Below are 16,822 nucleotides of genomic sequence, written 5' to 3'. Positions count from 1 at the left end.
GGCGCTCGCTGACGAACATGTTGAAGGTCGTGTGGTTAATATCAGCCTGCCCCCACCGGCCCGATGTCAGCGCTGCGTGAACAGGAGCGTCAGGAGGAGTCAGGTTTGATGAATAAGTGAATGTTGTTTCAGGTCCGTCTATGAAACTTTAAAGAGCTGCTCCATCTTCTCCTCAGAGTCCGTACAGTAAAAAGCCAACTGTAGTTTCCTGTGTAGTCTCTGCTCACACGCCCTGCAGTGATGGCCATATTCCTCATGTAATATTAAAGCCCCCCCACATTCTGTACACTACACCATCACCCCCCCTCCCTCCAGGCAAAGACCCACTTCTGCTAAAGCCCATGTTCCTTTAATATTTCACCACTTCCTCTCTGGAGGCTGGAGATCAGATCCACGCGCTCAGAGAGCCCCGACCTCAGAGTAGAAGCTGCTTCTCCTGGGGGGGGGGGGGTCAGACCTCTCACATGATTTCATTTCCATGGATTTAACTCTTCACTTCACCATCATGAATAATAATAATTTAACTTTATATGAAACTTTCTGTGGTAAGAGAAGAAAATGAAACTGTGTCCTTCCTGTTGAGGCTGGACGGAGCGAGATCAGGTTTAAGATCCAGTGAAGCTGAATGATCAGAAGGTTTTTACCTCCAGCATGTTTCCTGAGCTGAGGACTGAGGCTCGTTGACCCCTCCACCTCTCCGTGTGTTTGAAGCCTTGAAAACCATCAGACGTGGTTTATTTAAGAAGAAAACGTTGCTGCTTTTGTCATGCAGGGGCCCAGCCGGCACCGGCCCACAAACCAGTTTTAGCTGCCGGTCCCTGGGTGCAGAAACTAGGCCCTGGATGTTCAGAAGCAGGGAGAGAGGGAGTGTCTTTAAAGCTGCGAATCAGCCAAAAGAAAGAAAGAATTAGCTGTTGAAGGAGCCGATCACAGATTAACTGACTCCAAAGGCTCGTATAAATAATCTGATGCGGTGCCGGGAGGAAATCCTCCCCGTCTGTGGAGAGGGGGAATCCCCAGAGCAGATCCTCTCTGAGGTGTGTGAAGTAAGAAAGGAGAAGATCTTCTTCAGCGGTGACGTACCTCTTCTGAAAATGCCCTCTGCGGCTCGGCCTGCTAAATGCCCGCCGGTCTGTTTCCACCGCTCGGACCTAATTACACCAGCGCTCTGCCAAAAGCAACACGACACGGCTTTTCAAGCAGCCTCACATACCGTATCCGAGCCAGCCCCAAACAACAGCTCCACAACATCTTTGATCTAATGACTTGGCAGCGCCGCCCGTCGAGGAGGAAGTGGCGATTCCACTCCAATTAAATAAAAAAGAGCCTCTTTGAAATCGTTGCATAACCACGGAGAAATAAAAGGAGCTCAGGGGGATGAAAAGAGCGGGAAGCTGATGTGTTGTTCTCAAATTCCTCGGGTCTAAAAATATGCAGCAGCCTGGATTCCCATGGCGACTGATTGGGAGCAGAGTTGGTGGCTTTCGAGCGGCACTGCGACCGCAGCGCCTCAAAACCCAGATCTATTCTTGTCCTGCAGACTGGAGCCTGAGGTTAATGAGCCTCGTGTCACACACTTTAACTGTCACCAAACCTGCAGCTCCTGTAACGTTTGCTTTCCTTTGTCTGTGGCTTTTCTACAAACTCCTTATGCTGCGTTCAAGGACGCTCAGACATGTAAGAGCTGCTGTTTATTGGCTGAAAACAAAGCGCAGATAGAGATGGGCTGAAAGGAGAAAACAGCTGCTGGTTCATCTTCACACTGAGGCTGCAGCTGATCAATTATATTATTGATTAACTTACAGGTTGTTTTCATGACTAATTGATGTATTTGCTCATCACAGTTTCCCAAAGCCCAATGTTTTGATACCAGATGTCTTGTTTTGTCCAACCAGCATCAAGAGCTGCAACTGTTAGGTAATTAATCGATTAGTCGATCCACAGAAAACTGATCAGCAACTATCTTGATAATGGATGAATCCTCAAAGTGATTTTTCATACAAAGATGGTGTAATTAGCTGTTTATGTCAGTTTCCTGTCACATGACAAGAAGAAGCTGGGCTGGACATTTTATAAACGAAATCAATAATCAATGAAGGAAATAATCATATCATACTGCATCTTCAACTGAAAGATTATTAGTTTTCTTTAACGTAAGAGAAAGAATCAGGACATATTCAAAATGATCAATCATCAAAACAGCTGCTTGTCTGATTGTCCTTGAATGCACATACACAAAGCGGGGGGGGGGGGTCTGTTTTGAAAATACCCCAAATACCCCCCAAAAATACCCCAAAACCCCAGAAAGTCAAACTCCAGCCGAGTGTTTGAGCAGCAGCACATGGTCTCCATTACACAGAGAGGAGGTGTGGTTGGGAAATCACCCACAGTCCCTGAACTAACGCTGCTGAGTCTCGAAGGCCAGAAACTCCGATGCTGTTGTTTCCTGACAGACGATCATCTGACTAACGGACACAGAGACGTGTTTAACAGACTGTTGATATAATAAGACAAACATGATGCATTGTGGGAGAATCTACAAATCCTATTCTGCAGATGACTGTTTGGTACAAGACCAACAAAAATCACATCATCATCATTTAAAATAAATTCAGTGAAAATGAAAATGAGAAAGAAACGAACTGGAATCGTAATATAATATTTTATTGCAGCTTTAATTTCCTTCATTCATTAACTGAGGTGATAACGATAAAGATGGCCGTCGCCTCTGTGACGTCACCCACAGGTTTCTGAAGCTCAGAGTGAGCTGCTCCACCGTCGCCATCTTGGCAGAGTCTGACTCCGCCTCCTAACTCCCAGCTACCCCAAACATGTTCAAAGAGGCGGGGCTTCAAACATGTTTATTTCTGCTGTAGGACAGTTTAACATGGGAGTCTATGGGGACTGACTCACTGTTGGAGCCAGACTCTAGTGGCCGTTAGAGGAACTGCAGCTTCGTGTTTCAGCCCCGGAGGTTGTTGAAAACCCAAAATATTCCCTGAATATAAAAACGGGGCAAAGAAAAGTCTGGCCTCAGTTAGTGCAACTGATTCAGAGGAGACAGATCCAGCCTGATGGTTTAAATGTGTGTGATGTGTTCACTGCTCTAATAAAACTCTGTGCACTCTTGTTTCTATCTCTTCTTCTTCTTCTCTGCTGTCGTTCTGTCCTCTCTGGGTTTGACTGTGCTCACATTAACTGTGGCTGCATCTTTGATGTTGTTTGCTTTATGTTTCCTCTCCTCCTCCTTCTTTCTGGGCTGCTCTTGATAAACTAGCTGACGTGGACGCAGGTAACTATCCTCTCTCTCTCTCTCTCTTCCTCCACCTTGCTCATCCCTCCATCCACCGACCCTCTGACTGCGACAGCGGCGTGTTGAGGGCGGCTCGGGTTCAGCGCCATCTCTTTATGTGGAGCTCTGACTGTCAGAGACTGATCAGCTGTTTCTGGTTTTACTTATAATCAATTATATTGATGCATTTTAAAGCATCTATAAACTGATGCATCAAGAGATTAAAAAACTCTAAATTTCCCATAATGCATAGCTCAGTCAGACGATTCATGTTGAGACTGAACCTGAAGCTGAACTCGACCGGATGCTGTGACTCGACATTTAGCTCCGCCCTTCATCTGTTAGCTTCCTCTTTAAATTGATCGTCATCGTCTTCATCATCCTCATCCTCTTGTACACGACACGACACACTGTACGTTACAATAAATAACAATCCAAATATGCAAAGTGGCTCCAACAACAATGATGATGAACTTTGTGATTTTGTGATGAAGGAAAAACTTCAGCTTTATTTTGGGGCCCAGTGTTTTGGTTGAAGGACTGGATTTGGCCCCCGAGCCACGTGTTGCCTCCCTCTGCTTTACATACATGATGAGGACTTCTGCTACTTTAAGTGTAGCTCTGATAGTGTGTGTGTGTGTGTGTGTGTGTGTGTGTGTGTGTGTGTGTGTGTGTGTGTGTGTGTGTGTGTGTGTGTGTGTGTGTGTGTGTGTCTCGGCCTCCTCCCCCTCCTCACCACCATATAAACATCCACTCTGTCATTAACCCGCTGTGTGTGTGGTGAGGGCCGTTGCCGTAGTGATGATCTCCTCATGCTCCGCCGCAGCTCCGTCCGCTCGCTCACACCCCGTCCACGGCGTTCACAGATCAGCTGATCCCGAAATAACGTCTGGACTCCATTTTTAGTTTGAGAGACTTCCTGTAAATCCTCAGGACGAGACGTTTGTTCCCACACTGAGACATCACGCTGCTGACGCTCGCCTCTTAAAGGGACAGTACGCCCCAAAATAAGTCTCTTTACTAAACAAACGTCTGGTTGACATCATTAATTAGAAGAGTGCTTTATGAAATATGAAGTTAAATTAAAAACTAAAGATTAACTTAAGGAGTTTTAGATATAACGAACTGAAATGATAGAAACAGTTTTAAAAAGATAAAAACAGGGAGATTAATGTTATTTTTATACGTCTGAGCGCCGATCAACTCGACCTCCAACACAACACGGAGGTCAGGTCCGGAGCGTCCTGACAGTCGGCCCATGAGCTTAAAATAAACATGTATAAAGAAGGAGTCATGGGAAAGATCCACATCAGACAGCTTGAACCCCACACTGAGGATTTCACTCTGACCAGAGGTTAACCTCCGTCTCCGGCGGCAACACGCTCTGACACCACACACTGCAATATCTACAGTAACGTGAGCGTTCATCAGCTTTCAGAGGATTAAAGTCCGAGAGAGAAACTGTCAAGGTCAAAGGTCAAAGATCACGACGGGAGTCAGATCTGAGGAAAGACTCAAAGAATGATCAGAGTTCAGAGTACGATCGGTGTGAGTGTGTGTGTGTGTGTGTGTGTGTGTGTGTGTGTGTGTGTGTGTGTGTGTGTGTGTGTGTGTGTGCGCGTGCGCGTGCGTGTGCGCGTGCGTGTGCGTGTGTGTGTGTGTGTGTGTCAGCTGCAGGTGGTCGGGACGTTACCTCTGTTTGTCCTCTACTTCTCTCTCCTCCACATTCAATCATTTAATTCATTTTAATCACTGCACATATTCTCCGATCATTCTGCTCTCATGTAGCTTTCATCCAATCAATCAATCAATCAATCAATCAATCAGATCGATCACTGATTCCCCTGTAGAGCAGACAGAGCATGAATCAGCTGTTGTTTGTCTCTGACGGTTGTCGTGGTTTTGTGCAGGCGGTCGCTTTAAGAAGGAGATCGTGGTCGACGGTCAGAGTCACCTGCTGCTCATCAGAGATGAAGGCGGCCCCCCGGAGGCTCAGGTGAGTACTGCACCTGAACTCCACCACCTTCACCTGAGAAACTGACGGCACACTTTAACCCTGAAGCAGCCAGAGGCATGAAAACGCTGGCAGGCACAGGTCAATCCTGAATGTTAGCACAGTTAAAGACTTTAACCTGAGACTGTTACCCAGCATGCATCAGCTGTTACCCAGCATGCATCAGCTATGAGCTCGGGTGCAGATGAGTCTGCAGCTGATTTATATGTTTTTCTCGCAAGCAGTGAGAGGACGAGAGGTTTGGGTTAATCAGACAGTAGTGGGTGTGAATGTGGTGGCTACAAAGACTAGTTACCGGTTACTAGTTACTGGTTACTAGTTACTGTCTGACCTCCACAGACTGGATGCTGAGCAGTAATTAAACCCAGCTGGCATCAATGTTTGTCTTAAAAATCCTTGATTTCTTTCATCAAAATGTAATAAACAATAAAATGTATATATAACCCAGGTGATAAACTGATCATCCAAAAGTTAAAACCATGAAAATAACTGAAACTTTCTTTATATGTGTAAAAGCATGTGGTTCCTCCACCTCCTGTGATTCTCCCTCAGTGAACAGTGACGGTGTCTTGGATGACGGACATGTAGTTGTGTAGTTGTGTTGTTGTTGTTGTGTAGTTGTTGTGTTGCTGTGTGAGTCTGTGGTCCGGGATAATTTCGGGGTGCGTGATGAAAGAGTGAAAGTGGGTCAGCTCAGGTTTTTTGTTTGTCCTGCAAACTGACCAAATGGATTTCTACTGAGTCTAGACAGAACACTGATGAATAATTCACTTGTTTTCTCTCTTTTCTCATCTTTTCCTCCGAGGATCAGTCGGATGTTTTCGTCTCTAACTCTCCGGTGCAGATTTAAACCAACAGTGTTTTTGTCCTTTGACACTTTTCCTCTCTGTCTGCGGCTCCAGGAGGGAGAGGAGTGTTGTAAATGTAAATAAAGTTATTTTTGAACCCGTCTCTCTGCAGTTCGCCCTGTGGGTGGACGCTGTGATCTTCGTCTTCAGCCTGGAGGACGAGATCAGCTTCCAGACGGTTTATCACTACTTCAGCCGCCTCGCCAACTACAGGAACGCCGCCGACCTGCCGCTGGTGCTGGTGGGCACGCAAGGTCCGACACACACACACACACACACACACACACACACACACACACACACACACACACACACACACACACACACACACACACCATGGACAAACAGTGTTTTTCTGGAGCGTTGCTGCCATCTAGTGGCGTCTTATCATGATCACAGTTGAAACTCTCGCAGAGAAACAGAGTTAAACGATCAGCTGATTGACTGTCAATAAGATGTCAGTGATCTTCTGCTTCCAGCTTCTTAAATGTCCTTGATGTTTCATATGATTGTAAACTTAAAAAATTAACTTGTATTTGTATTAATAACTTTTATTAACTAAACTAAACTAAGTAAAGGTCCTTTTGATATTAACCATCATGATTTCCTCAGTTAATCTTTTGGTCCATGATCAATTGAAAACGTGCATCACGTGATGATGTGATGTCAGATGTTTGTTCAGTTTCAGTTTATGATCCTCACTAATTAAAATGTTCTGTGTTTTTGCCTGAAGCTCGACTTTAACGATCAGTCGAACAGTTGCAGATATTTTTCTGTTAAGAGACAAATACATTAATTGATTAATGATTGAATCTCTTCAGGTCAAAGTGCGTCATCAGCTGCTCAGGATCTGTCCTCGCTCTGGTTCATAATAAACTTGTAAAAGTCACTGTTGGTCTGAATCGGACACGGTTTGTGTAAACAGAAGGTTTATTATTCTAAAAGTCTTTGACGGACCCTCTGGTGGACTCTTCAGGGTCCCCTGGAGGGCCGCAGACCACAGAGGGGCAGACAGGTCATACAGATGTTGGATGGATCATCTGGAAAAGAGAAATCCTCCGTTACACACATTGAACAGCAGAGGGAGCCGGAGGATCACTGATGTTTCCACCGGTGTTTGTTTCAGATCTCAGAACATTTACTGAGAATAAACAGGCTGAACATTTAGATTTCACCACTTTCATAAGAGAGATCAAAGTTTCTTTCACTAAATCTGATCTGATCTTCTTCCACAGAAGTCGCTGAATGTAAATGTAGATCATCATGTTGTAGTTTTAACTCTTGTTCTGTTTTTATTTGGACCCGTGATCAGTGTGTTTCACACATGGTCTCAACACTGTAGACTGAAGCCTTTTAAAAAATACTGATCTTTAAAACACGTAGAAAAACTCCGACCCTCACTTCACTGGTAAAATCACAAAATTCAAAATGTTCCCGTTCAGATTTCATGAAAAGAAGTAAAGTGTGAAGACTTGACTCTGTCCTCCTTTTCCCGCTCAGACGCCATCAGCTCAGCCAACCCCAGAGTGATCGACGACAGCCGCGCCAGAAAACTCTCCAACGACCTCAAACGCTGCACCTACTACGAAACCTGCGCCACCTACGGCCTCAACGTGGAGAGGGTCTTCCAGGACGGTAAGAGCCGCCGCCCGTCTCGTAACCTCGTGGTCAGGAAGGCAGAGTCCGGTCCTCTGGGAAGGTGACACCCCCGCCCCCGCCCCCCCCTCGATGCCCCATTCGGCCGCTCTTAATCACACGTCAATTAAGAATTAAATGGACCCGCTCAGCTATTTAGCTCAAACCGAACAGCAATTAAGTTTTATCATAGCGAGGGAAGGAAGGCGGGGGGGGAGCGAGTCCCCGATGGGATTAATAAAAGAATCAGACATTATAGGAGGAGGAAGGAGACGAGGTGAGTAGGAGGAGGAGGAAGGAGAGTGTCCGGAGTCGTCAAGGTCCCGCTGCTGAGTGTGTTTGATTTAACCTCCTGGAGACGCCAGAAGGGCGGGGTCTGTCTGACATCACTGACGTGTTTCTGTTTTCAGGGAATTACTGTTGAAATGAAAGCAGATGAGATAATGAAGATATTGATCAGATATTGATCAGACATGTTAGATCTCAGATTGAAGCTGCTGAATAATAATCATATGTAATCTTGACATTAGGAAGAGGTTCAGGTCTAAACAACTCGTCGTACAGCTCTGCAGTAATTCTGCTCGGGCTAACGCTAACGCTAACGAGCAGCTTCACACCTCTGGGTCCTGAAAGTCCTGGTTCAGAGTTTTCAAGGTGAATCGATGACGTGATGTCAGTCGGCTCGTTAAGACTCAGTGGATCATGTGATTTGAAAGTTTCTCTCACTAAAACAAACATGTGACTTTTAACATCAGATACAAGGAAGGATTGTGGTCAGGTTATTGGACTGTGGACTCTGTGAAAAGCTTCCAGAGACAGAATCCAAAGATTCAACAGGTGTCCAGGTCAAACACAAGAAGTCTGAGGCAGAAAAGTTTTTTTCTCTTATTGCACTGGAGTATTTTTGCAAATAGTAAACCCTGCGGCTCGTTTTTTACATCCATTAATAAGACGAGACAGAGCCGAGACGTTAATGAAGCGGCCGGTCGGCAGGCGCAGGGTTAACGGCTGTAATTAGAGAGAAATAAATGACACGGACTCTGCGGTTAATTAGCAGAGCTGCGGCGGCTCAGTCGGCCTCTGGCTCCGTCTGCATCCACCTGAGTTTCACACGGAGCAGCTCAGACTGAGGCTCAAAGCTCCACCTGTGTTCACGGCTCGGTCTTTCACTCAGACACAGACACTGTGTGATTTAAAAACTGTTGAAACACAAGGAGCGTTGCCATGGTTTCACTGTGGAACAAACAGGAGGAAACATATGAAGCTGTGGTTTGGAACTATTTTCAGAGGCGGATTAATCCACGTTTGGTGCAGTAGGGAGTGTGTGGGGCAGCAGGACTGTGTGTGTGTGTGTGTGTGTGTGTGTGTGTGTGTGTGTGTGTGTGTGTGTGTGTGTATGTGTGTGTTGTGTGTGTGTGGTGTGTGTGTGTGTGTGTGTGTGTGTGTGTGTGTGTGTGTGTGTGTGTGGATATGTGTCCAGGTTGAACAACAGAACATCAGCTGTTTGTCCTGTAGGGGGCAGCGCAGGAGCAGAGGTGTCAGACACATACAATAACACCGTCTGTACATGTCAGTGACAGTGTGGTGAACTGTCAGAGGGATTGTTAACTGGGAAGAGTCAGAGAGAAAGAAACCACAGAAGAAGAGAAACCACAGAAGAAGAGCAGCTGATGGAAACATGAATGAAAGGAGCAGTTTTTTGGCAGAAGATCATAAACTCTGAGCTCGGTGCTCTCGGCCCAGGAGGAAGCTTTCCACACTAAACGCTGCCTGATTATCCTCCTAATTATTCCACCGTGTGTGTGTGTGTGTGTGAGTGTGTGAGTGTGAGTGTGAGTGTGAGTGTGTGTGTGTGTTTGTGTTATTGTGTCTGACACTGTCTCCTTGTATTCTTCTCGTCATTATCCCAAATTAATCAGTTTTTTAATCATCCAGCAGAACGATGAGTTTAATGTTTTCAACACGACAGCAGCCTGCAGCTGTGTGTGTGTGTGTGTGTGTGTGTGTGTGTGTGTGTGTGTGTGTTACTGCAACTGAAAGTGTGTGGAACAATTTGTGTGTTTTGTATTTGCCTTAGTTTTTGTGTGTGGTACATGAACGATGATGAGTACATGTCACACACACACACACACACACACACACACACACACACACACACAGAACAGAATCACTTTAGTCTCACCTGCAGATGTGGATTTCCAAAATAAAAGCTCAGACACAGACAGGAAACTAAATAATAATTTTTCAGGCAGAAAAATTTCATCATAAATTCATTTTGATAAATAAATATAAATGAATGTTTATTGAAGTTTTTCTCAGGAATTGAATGAAGAAAGTTCAATATTGAATATAAATAAAAATAGTTATCTTAATTATATCTATTAGAAATAATTTCATCCTGGTATTTATTATTAATTTAGTATTTATTATCTGTTAAAATATATATTGTAGATTTAATTTAAAATCTTCTGTAGCTGCTGAGGAGAATTTTAGAACCTGTGTGGAAGCTGACACTGATCATACTTTCATATTTATTCAGATTCCTGATTGATCCTGGATGGTCTGTGATTGATTATGTATTAGTATTTGTTTTTATTCCTCCCGGTCGTCGCTCCTCGTCATCTTCACTTTCATCTCCTCTCCCTCGTTCCTCTGATTTAAATGACATTTGCAAACGTCCTCGTGTTTGTCGATGGTGAATAAAATCACAATTTATGAATGAACGTGTGCATGTATTGATCTCGCATGCATACTTCCGTGACCTTCGCTTCATTTGGCGTCTGGATTGATCGTGGCGGGCCGGCCGGCGGGGGGAGGGGGAGTGGGCGGGGCTTTAATTACAGCGCTCATATTCAGCTCCATTATCAGCTGGATCATCAGGGTGACGAGCAGAGGCTCCTGGTGAGGAAACGCTGATTCGCACTAATTTGACATGATTGGTTTCTGTGTGTGTGTGTGTGTGTGTGTGTGTGTGTGTGTGTGTGTGTGGCACGGCGAAGCGTCGTAAATGAAGTGAAGGTCTGATGAGTTACAGCGGCCGCACGGCGAGGGAGAGGAGTGACCACAACATTCAGTGTTAAAAATAATTGGCCTGCTTGTCAGGACACTTCCTGTGTTGTTATGTGACCTCAGGAGTGTGTGTGTGTGTGTGTGTGTGTGTGTGTGTGTGTGTGTGTGTGTGTGTCCTTTCTTTCCTCCTGTTTTAACGCACAGACGCTTTAATAAAACTGACTTCCTGGTTTTATGTCAGTGTGACTGTCAGAAACGACTTCAGTGTCTCTGCAGCTTTAAAACCAGACTGTGTGTGTAGCTCTTTTCCTCATCAGTTCATTGATCATGTGACGTCTGATCATGGTGGAAAATGGAAGAAATCATAATGACTTAGTGTCAGAAACCTGAAAGTCTCACTTCACTCTCACACGATCAAACAACAGTCACATCAGAGCTGAAATCATTTCTCCATTAATTCATTGTAATGGTTCCAGCTCCTCCGGTCCGACACTTCTTCCAGCTTTGTGTTGTAATAAAATGAAAATCAGATTTTTGGATCATTGGTCAAACACAAAGATCAATGTGAAAAGATCAGTCCAGGTTCATTTGTCACTATTTCCTGATGTTTTACAGACAAACAGCTGATCTGCTTATTAAATTATATTAATATCAGTGTTAGTTGCAGCTTTAATGATCATTTAAGAAGCTAAACTGTTTATAGACAAACTGATGAGTCGATTAATAAAATAATATAATTATCAATATGATCTTATTGTGAGAGAAGAATCAGAACAGTGTGTGTTTTATCTCATTTTCTTTGTTTTAGGCTGTGACTCGTGTGTGTGTGTGTGTGTGTGTGAGAGAGAGAGAGAGAGTGTGTTTAACATGTAATTTGCTGTAATGGGAAGTGAAGCCTCGTCCAGTCGGGGGGAGTGACCTCTGTGTGAGGGATGGAGGGGGAGGAGGGAGGGTGACAGTGCTGTGCTCCCTCGTCCATCAGCGCGCTAATTTAATTAGCCTAATTGCACGGACATGAACTCCCCCCCAACACACACACACACGCACGCTTCTTCTTCTTCTTCTTTCTAATCCAGGCGCTTCGTTAGCACACGCTAACGAGCTGAGATGACCTCTCACACAGTCACTCACTAGCCTTCATACAGACACACACATGAACACACACATGTAAACCAAGTGTGACAGAGTCCAGGTGGGTTCGACTCTGGCTCTACAAACCAAAGTCTCATATACAAACACACATTTTTAAAATGATTAAAACAATATTGATAAGCGATTGATTATTTTTCAAGAAACCATGATCAATAATAATCTGTGACGCTCACGTCCACAGTCGCAGCAGCGTTTGTACATATCGTGTTAAACAGGAAATAGTAAATATGAGACAGAGAACACGTGACTGCGGCGCCCCCTGCTGGTCCAAACCTTCAGTCTGTCTGACGCTTTAAATGTGGATGGAAATATTCTACATGTATTAAACATCCGTTTAAACACGTTTGGAAACAAAATAGAAATTAAAATAAACTAATAATAATAATAAATTGTGTTTATAGTTAAAAAATAAAATGCAAGTTCTAGGAAAAAAAATAAAGCACAAGATTCAAAATAAATAAATAATAAAAAGATAAATGAAATTGTAAGAAATAGATGTGATCAAACAGAACAGGCAGGTTTGGAGAGGTGTGTCTGAGGTGTGTCTGAGGTGTGTCTGAGGTGTGTAGGGGGTTTGAACGCAGCTTTTCTCGGTCATTTAAAGTGACAGGTCACAGTAACTGGAGGAAACAGGAAGCGTTCACAAGTTCAACTCAAATCTGAAACGTGTTTTAAAGTGTTTGAAACCTCCTGAGCTGGACAGACGCTCGTATCTGCAGCTTCAGTGTTTGATGTTAAAGTGTGAAAAGTGAAACACTGCAGAGTCAGCTTCACCCCCTCCCCTCCCCCTCCCCTCCCCCCTTCCTGCCTCACCCGGTGGTGCAGCCCCGTCATAAATCTGATCAAAGGGGAGACGTTCCCATTAGAAGAAATGGCAGCTTCTCAGAGCAGAACCGAGATTGATGGATAAAGTTAAATTGCATTAACCGTGCAGTTTAAATATTTAGCGCGGCCTTATCATAACTGTTCTTAACACTTAAAGTAAAATACAGCCTGGCAGGTGGAGCAGCACACGCTGACATGTATGTGAGGCTGCAGGTGATGCTGCGTCTGTTTGACGGGAGACAGCAGAGACTTCAGACTTTACTGACTCCATTATCTCTGTTCCAATAAACACAGGCCTGTTTCATGCGCTCGCAGATGAAACCATTGTTTTAATTGGGCTCGTTAAAGCCCCCGGCTTCGTTAATGAGGAGCCAGTCGTAAACATTTACCTCCAGGTGACACGGGGCCGAGCCAAGGGCAGCGAGGAGAGAGCGAGAAACTCTGACATGTTTTCTTTTTTTAAAAAGCCTCCGCGGTGCGATGAAGAACAAAAACATGTTTCAGCCTCTGACACCGATCACCTGCTTCACCTGCTTCACCTGCTTCACCTGCTTCACCTGCTTCACCTGCTTCACCTGCTTCACCTGTGATGTGATTCACACAATAAACACAACACACACCTGCAGAGCCAAATGACTGAATCAGTCTTTACATGTGATCACCTTCAGACTTTAAGTCTTCTCTTCACTTATATTTAAGGTTTTCTCCTGATCTAAAGCCCATACTTTAGGACTCACTTGAGGTTTCCATGGAAACAGTAGAACTTTACTGCTGTAAAATCCCCTTCACTGCTGCAAACGCCTCACCTTCAAAACATTAGAAGAGATTCTGTGCAAACTCCCTCAGTGTCATACTGTCATACTTGAGCAGAAAGCTTAAACCCTGACCTCTTGACTGATGCTGTGTATTGATCTGTGATGGTGACTGATGGATGTGATCGTGTCCCCCTGTGTGTTACAGTCGCCCAGAAGATCGTGGCCACCAGGAAGAAGCAGCAGCTGTCCATCGGCCCGTGCAAGTCGCTCCCCAACTCTCCGAGCCACTCGTCCGTCTGCTCCACGCAAGTGTCGGCCGTCCACATCAGCCAGGTCAGAGGTCACAGCCACACAGTGCGACTCATTAACAGGACATTTTGGCATTTGTATTTATTTGTTTACAAGTCAAATTTAATATTTTTGAGACGGAACAGAAAGGATAAAACCAGCTGATATTTTCCTGAGTTCATAGGAAAATATGTAGTTTTTCAGTTTATTTTTAATCAGTGAGACAGGAAGTCATCGTGGTCTTAAAGAAAGAAATAAACCTGTTCCGTTGAAGACACTGTAATTAGGTCAGGGAGTTCATTAGACCTTTAATTATTAAAGTAAAATATGAGACACGAGTCTCGTGCCTGTTCGTCCTGAAAACTGTGATCACGTGTATTTTCATTTATTAGTCGTCAGTAGAACTGATATTACAGTGAAGGAAAAAAAAGTCCTTTATTTTGTTGTTAAGTGAATATGTGCACAGAGTCTGTGCACATGCACGGCTCTCCTCGGTGACGTGCACTCACACTCTGCTGCTGCAGCTTCAGGCCGTTAAGCTCTTCGATCCTCATCCTTCAATCCTCCATCGATTTCTCATTAAAAAGCCATCGCTCAGCGTGTCTGAGCAGCAGCGCCGCGTCCCCCGAGAGCCGTGTTTATCTTCCCGCCGCCTCCACAGAACAGCCCTCGCTGCATCTTTAGCTCTCACTGATTACTGCCGAGCGTTGGCCGCCTCGCTCGTGAGGCACGTTACACTGACGAGACGTCCAACACGTTAAAACACCAGGAAACTTTTGTCCTGCGGCGCAGAGACTGTAAATCAGAGTCTCAGACACACGTGAAAACACTTTCACAAGATTTCACAGAATCTGCTTTTATTGTGAAAGGGAAGTTAACATGTGAGATTTTATTTTATTTTCCAGGATAAAAAAAAATGTTTCTGGTTCCTGTTCTGATTCTTTTCCAGACGAGTAACGGCGGCGGCAGTTTGAGCGACTACTCGTCGTCGGTGCCGTCCACGCCCAGCACCAGCCAGAAGGAGCTCCGCATCGACGTACCGCAGACCACCAACACGCCCACGCCCGTCCGAAAGCAGTCCAAACGCCGCTCCAACCTCTTCACCGTGAGTCCCGGTCCAGATCTCATAAACCCAGATCTCTCCAGTGTTTCATACACTCTATACGCTCTAGATCTATGTTACTGTCACACTGTAATAACCCGTATTTATATGTTTTACACTGTATTAATAAATAAAAAGCTCAACAACATGAAAGACGGAGGGAAAACGAGGTGATGCAGATTATTGTTCGTTATTAGTTAATCAGCTGATTGTTTGTTTGATTAACTGATTACTCGTCAGATCTGTAAAGTCAGAAAATACACATGACGATTCTCTGGCTTCACTAGTTCTGGAGCTTTCAGTCAGATCGCATGGACTTCATCAGCTGACCAGCTGTCATGGACCTTGATTGATAATGGTTGAAAGCTCCAGAACAGCTACTAAATGGACCTGGAGCTGCTGCTTGTGAAGGATGAAAACCAAATGATTAATTGATTAATCAGTTAGTTGATTGACGGAAAATGAATCAGCAGCTACTTTTATATCTCAGGTCAGAATCAAGACGTCAGCTTTCGTTTTCACTTTCTGACACCTGATCAATGAATTGAGAACCTATTGATTGGCTGAGCCGCCGATGACGGCAGCGATCGGCGGATCCGTCTGTGACGATGGTGACGGCGTGTGTCTTCTCTCGTCCACAGTCGAGGAAGGCGAGCGAGCCGGACAAGGACAAGAAAGGCCTGGAGGCTCGAGCCGACAGCATCGGCAGCGGGCGGGCCATCCCCATCAAACAGGTGAGACGGAGACTTCCTGTCCGCTCCGCCGCTCTCTCTCTGCGTTTGATGCTCGGCCTTGATTAACAGTGAAATCACACACTTGACATCAATTAGAGCGAGGGGCTCTCCCGGGTCCTCCAACCAGATCATTAGGAGAAGAGAGAGGGAAGGGATTTCACTGTCACTCCCTCTGTCGCTCTCTCTTCTCCTCTTCCTGTCTCTATTCTCCTTCCCTCTGTTCGTCCACTTCATGTCCCACTTCATGTCCCACTTCATGTCCCTCTTCATGTCCCTCTTCATGTCCCTCTTCATGTCCCTCTTCATGTCCCTCTCTTTTCCCTTTCAAAGCCGCTTCCTCTGCTCTCGTCTTTTTCTTCCTGAGCTCTTTGATCGGAGCGCTGGCAGCAGCGTTTTAAAGGAGTAGAAGAAGGGGAAGCAGAGGATGATGGGGGGGGCGAGCGAGCAAAGACCACACACACACACACACACACACACACACACACACACACCTCCCTGCTGTGACGGCGAAGAGAGCACCTGAATTGGCTCTTAATTTGTCGCAAACTAGCTCCCCTCATGTCGGAGCGGCGGCGGGTGAGACGGCGAGCGGGTGAGGGAGGGGGTGGGAGAGGTGGCAGAAGGGTGGTGGGGGGGGTCTCTCGACAAAATCAGGCAATTAGCGAGCGCTAATCGGCGCCTCTTGTGTCGACGCCGCTGCCTCGTTTGTAATCTCCTAATGAACAAATCGCATCTGTGATTAGGGGCCTGCCTCGCCAGGAGAGAGCGGGCGAGAGACATAGAGACAGACTGACAAGAAGAGAGAGAGGGGGCGGGGGAGGCCCATGCTGCTGCTGTATGTGTCGGGGGTCTTGCTGTAAGAGAAGACCCCGCTGTGCCGTCGGACAGTAATTGCCACTGAACGTGTGAAAATCCGTCTCCGGCTCCCAGCGGCTTCAAACGCACCTTTCTCTTCTTCTTCTGTGGTGTTGATGCAGCGGTGGAGCTCAGCGGGCGGAGTCCAGCTCTCTGCTTCCTTTAATTCGGTGTGAGTGCAGCTCGAGTGCCAGAAACGCTCCTCATTATCAACCTCATCATTTCAGCACAGTCATCTGAAGTGTTTACCTGCTCTCCGCTCACCTGGAAACATCCTCGTGCTCCTGGACCTTCACTCTGACGAGGCTCCGTC

The 16,822-nt window shown here is 45.5% G+C and overlaps 1 protein-coding gene across 6 annotated transcripts in view; it reads left to right on the top strand.

Moving 5' to 3' along the window:
* agap1 (ArfGAP with GTPase domain, ankyrin repeat and PH domain 1) overlaps positions 1-16,822 on the top strand; it is a 141,647-nt gene that overhangs the window by 69,649 nt on the left and 55,176 nt on the right. For 4 of the 6 annotated variants that reach the window (XR_008826794.1, XM_056370677.1, XM_056370674.1 and 1 more), the window contains exons 4-10: positions 3,278-3,292; positions 5,203-5,288; positions 6,267-6,408; positions 7,655-7,789; positions 13,736-13,863; positions 14,768-14,923; positions 15,562-15,654. Coding sequence is in view for 5 of the 6 variants with exons in the window: in XM_056370677.1 (XP_056226652.1) it covers positions 3,278-3,292; positions 5,203-5,288; positions 6,267-6,408; positions 7,655-7,789; positions 13,736-13,863; positions 14,768-14,923; positions 15,562-15,654 (755 nt within the window). In the remaining variant the exon portion in view is untranslated. The remainder of the gene's footprint in view (positions 1-3,277; positions 3,293-5,202; positions 5,289-6,266; positions 6,409-7,654; positions 7,790-13,735; positions 13,864-14,767; positions 14,924-15,561; positions 15,655-16,822) is intronic. The other 2 variants (XM_056370678.1, XM_056370676.1) reach the window with 1 other exon arrangement.

Source organism: Seriola aureovittata, chromosome 24 (genome assembly GCF_021018895.1).
Source record: "Seriola aureovittata isolate HTS-2021-v1 ecotype China chromosome 24, ASM2101889v1, whole genome shotgun sequence".
In the NCBI taxonomy this organism is placed as follows: Eukaryota; Metazoa; Chordata; class Actinopteri; order Carangiformes; family Carangidae; genus Seriola; species Seriola aureovittata.
Note: the sequence above shows the minus strand (reverse complement) of the source record. Positions and strands in the feature narration are given on the sequence as shown.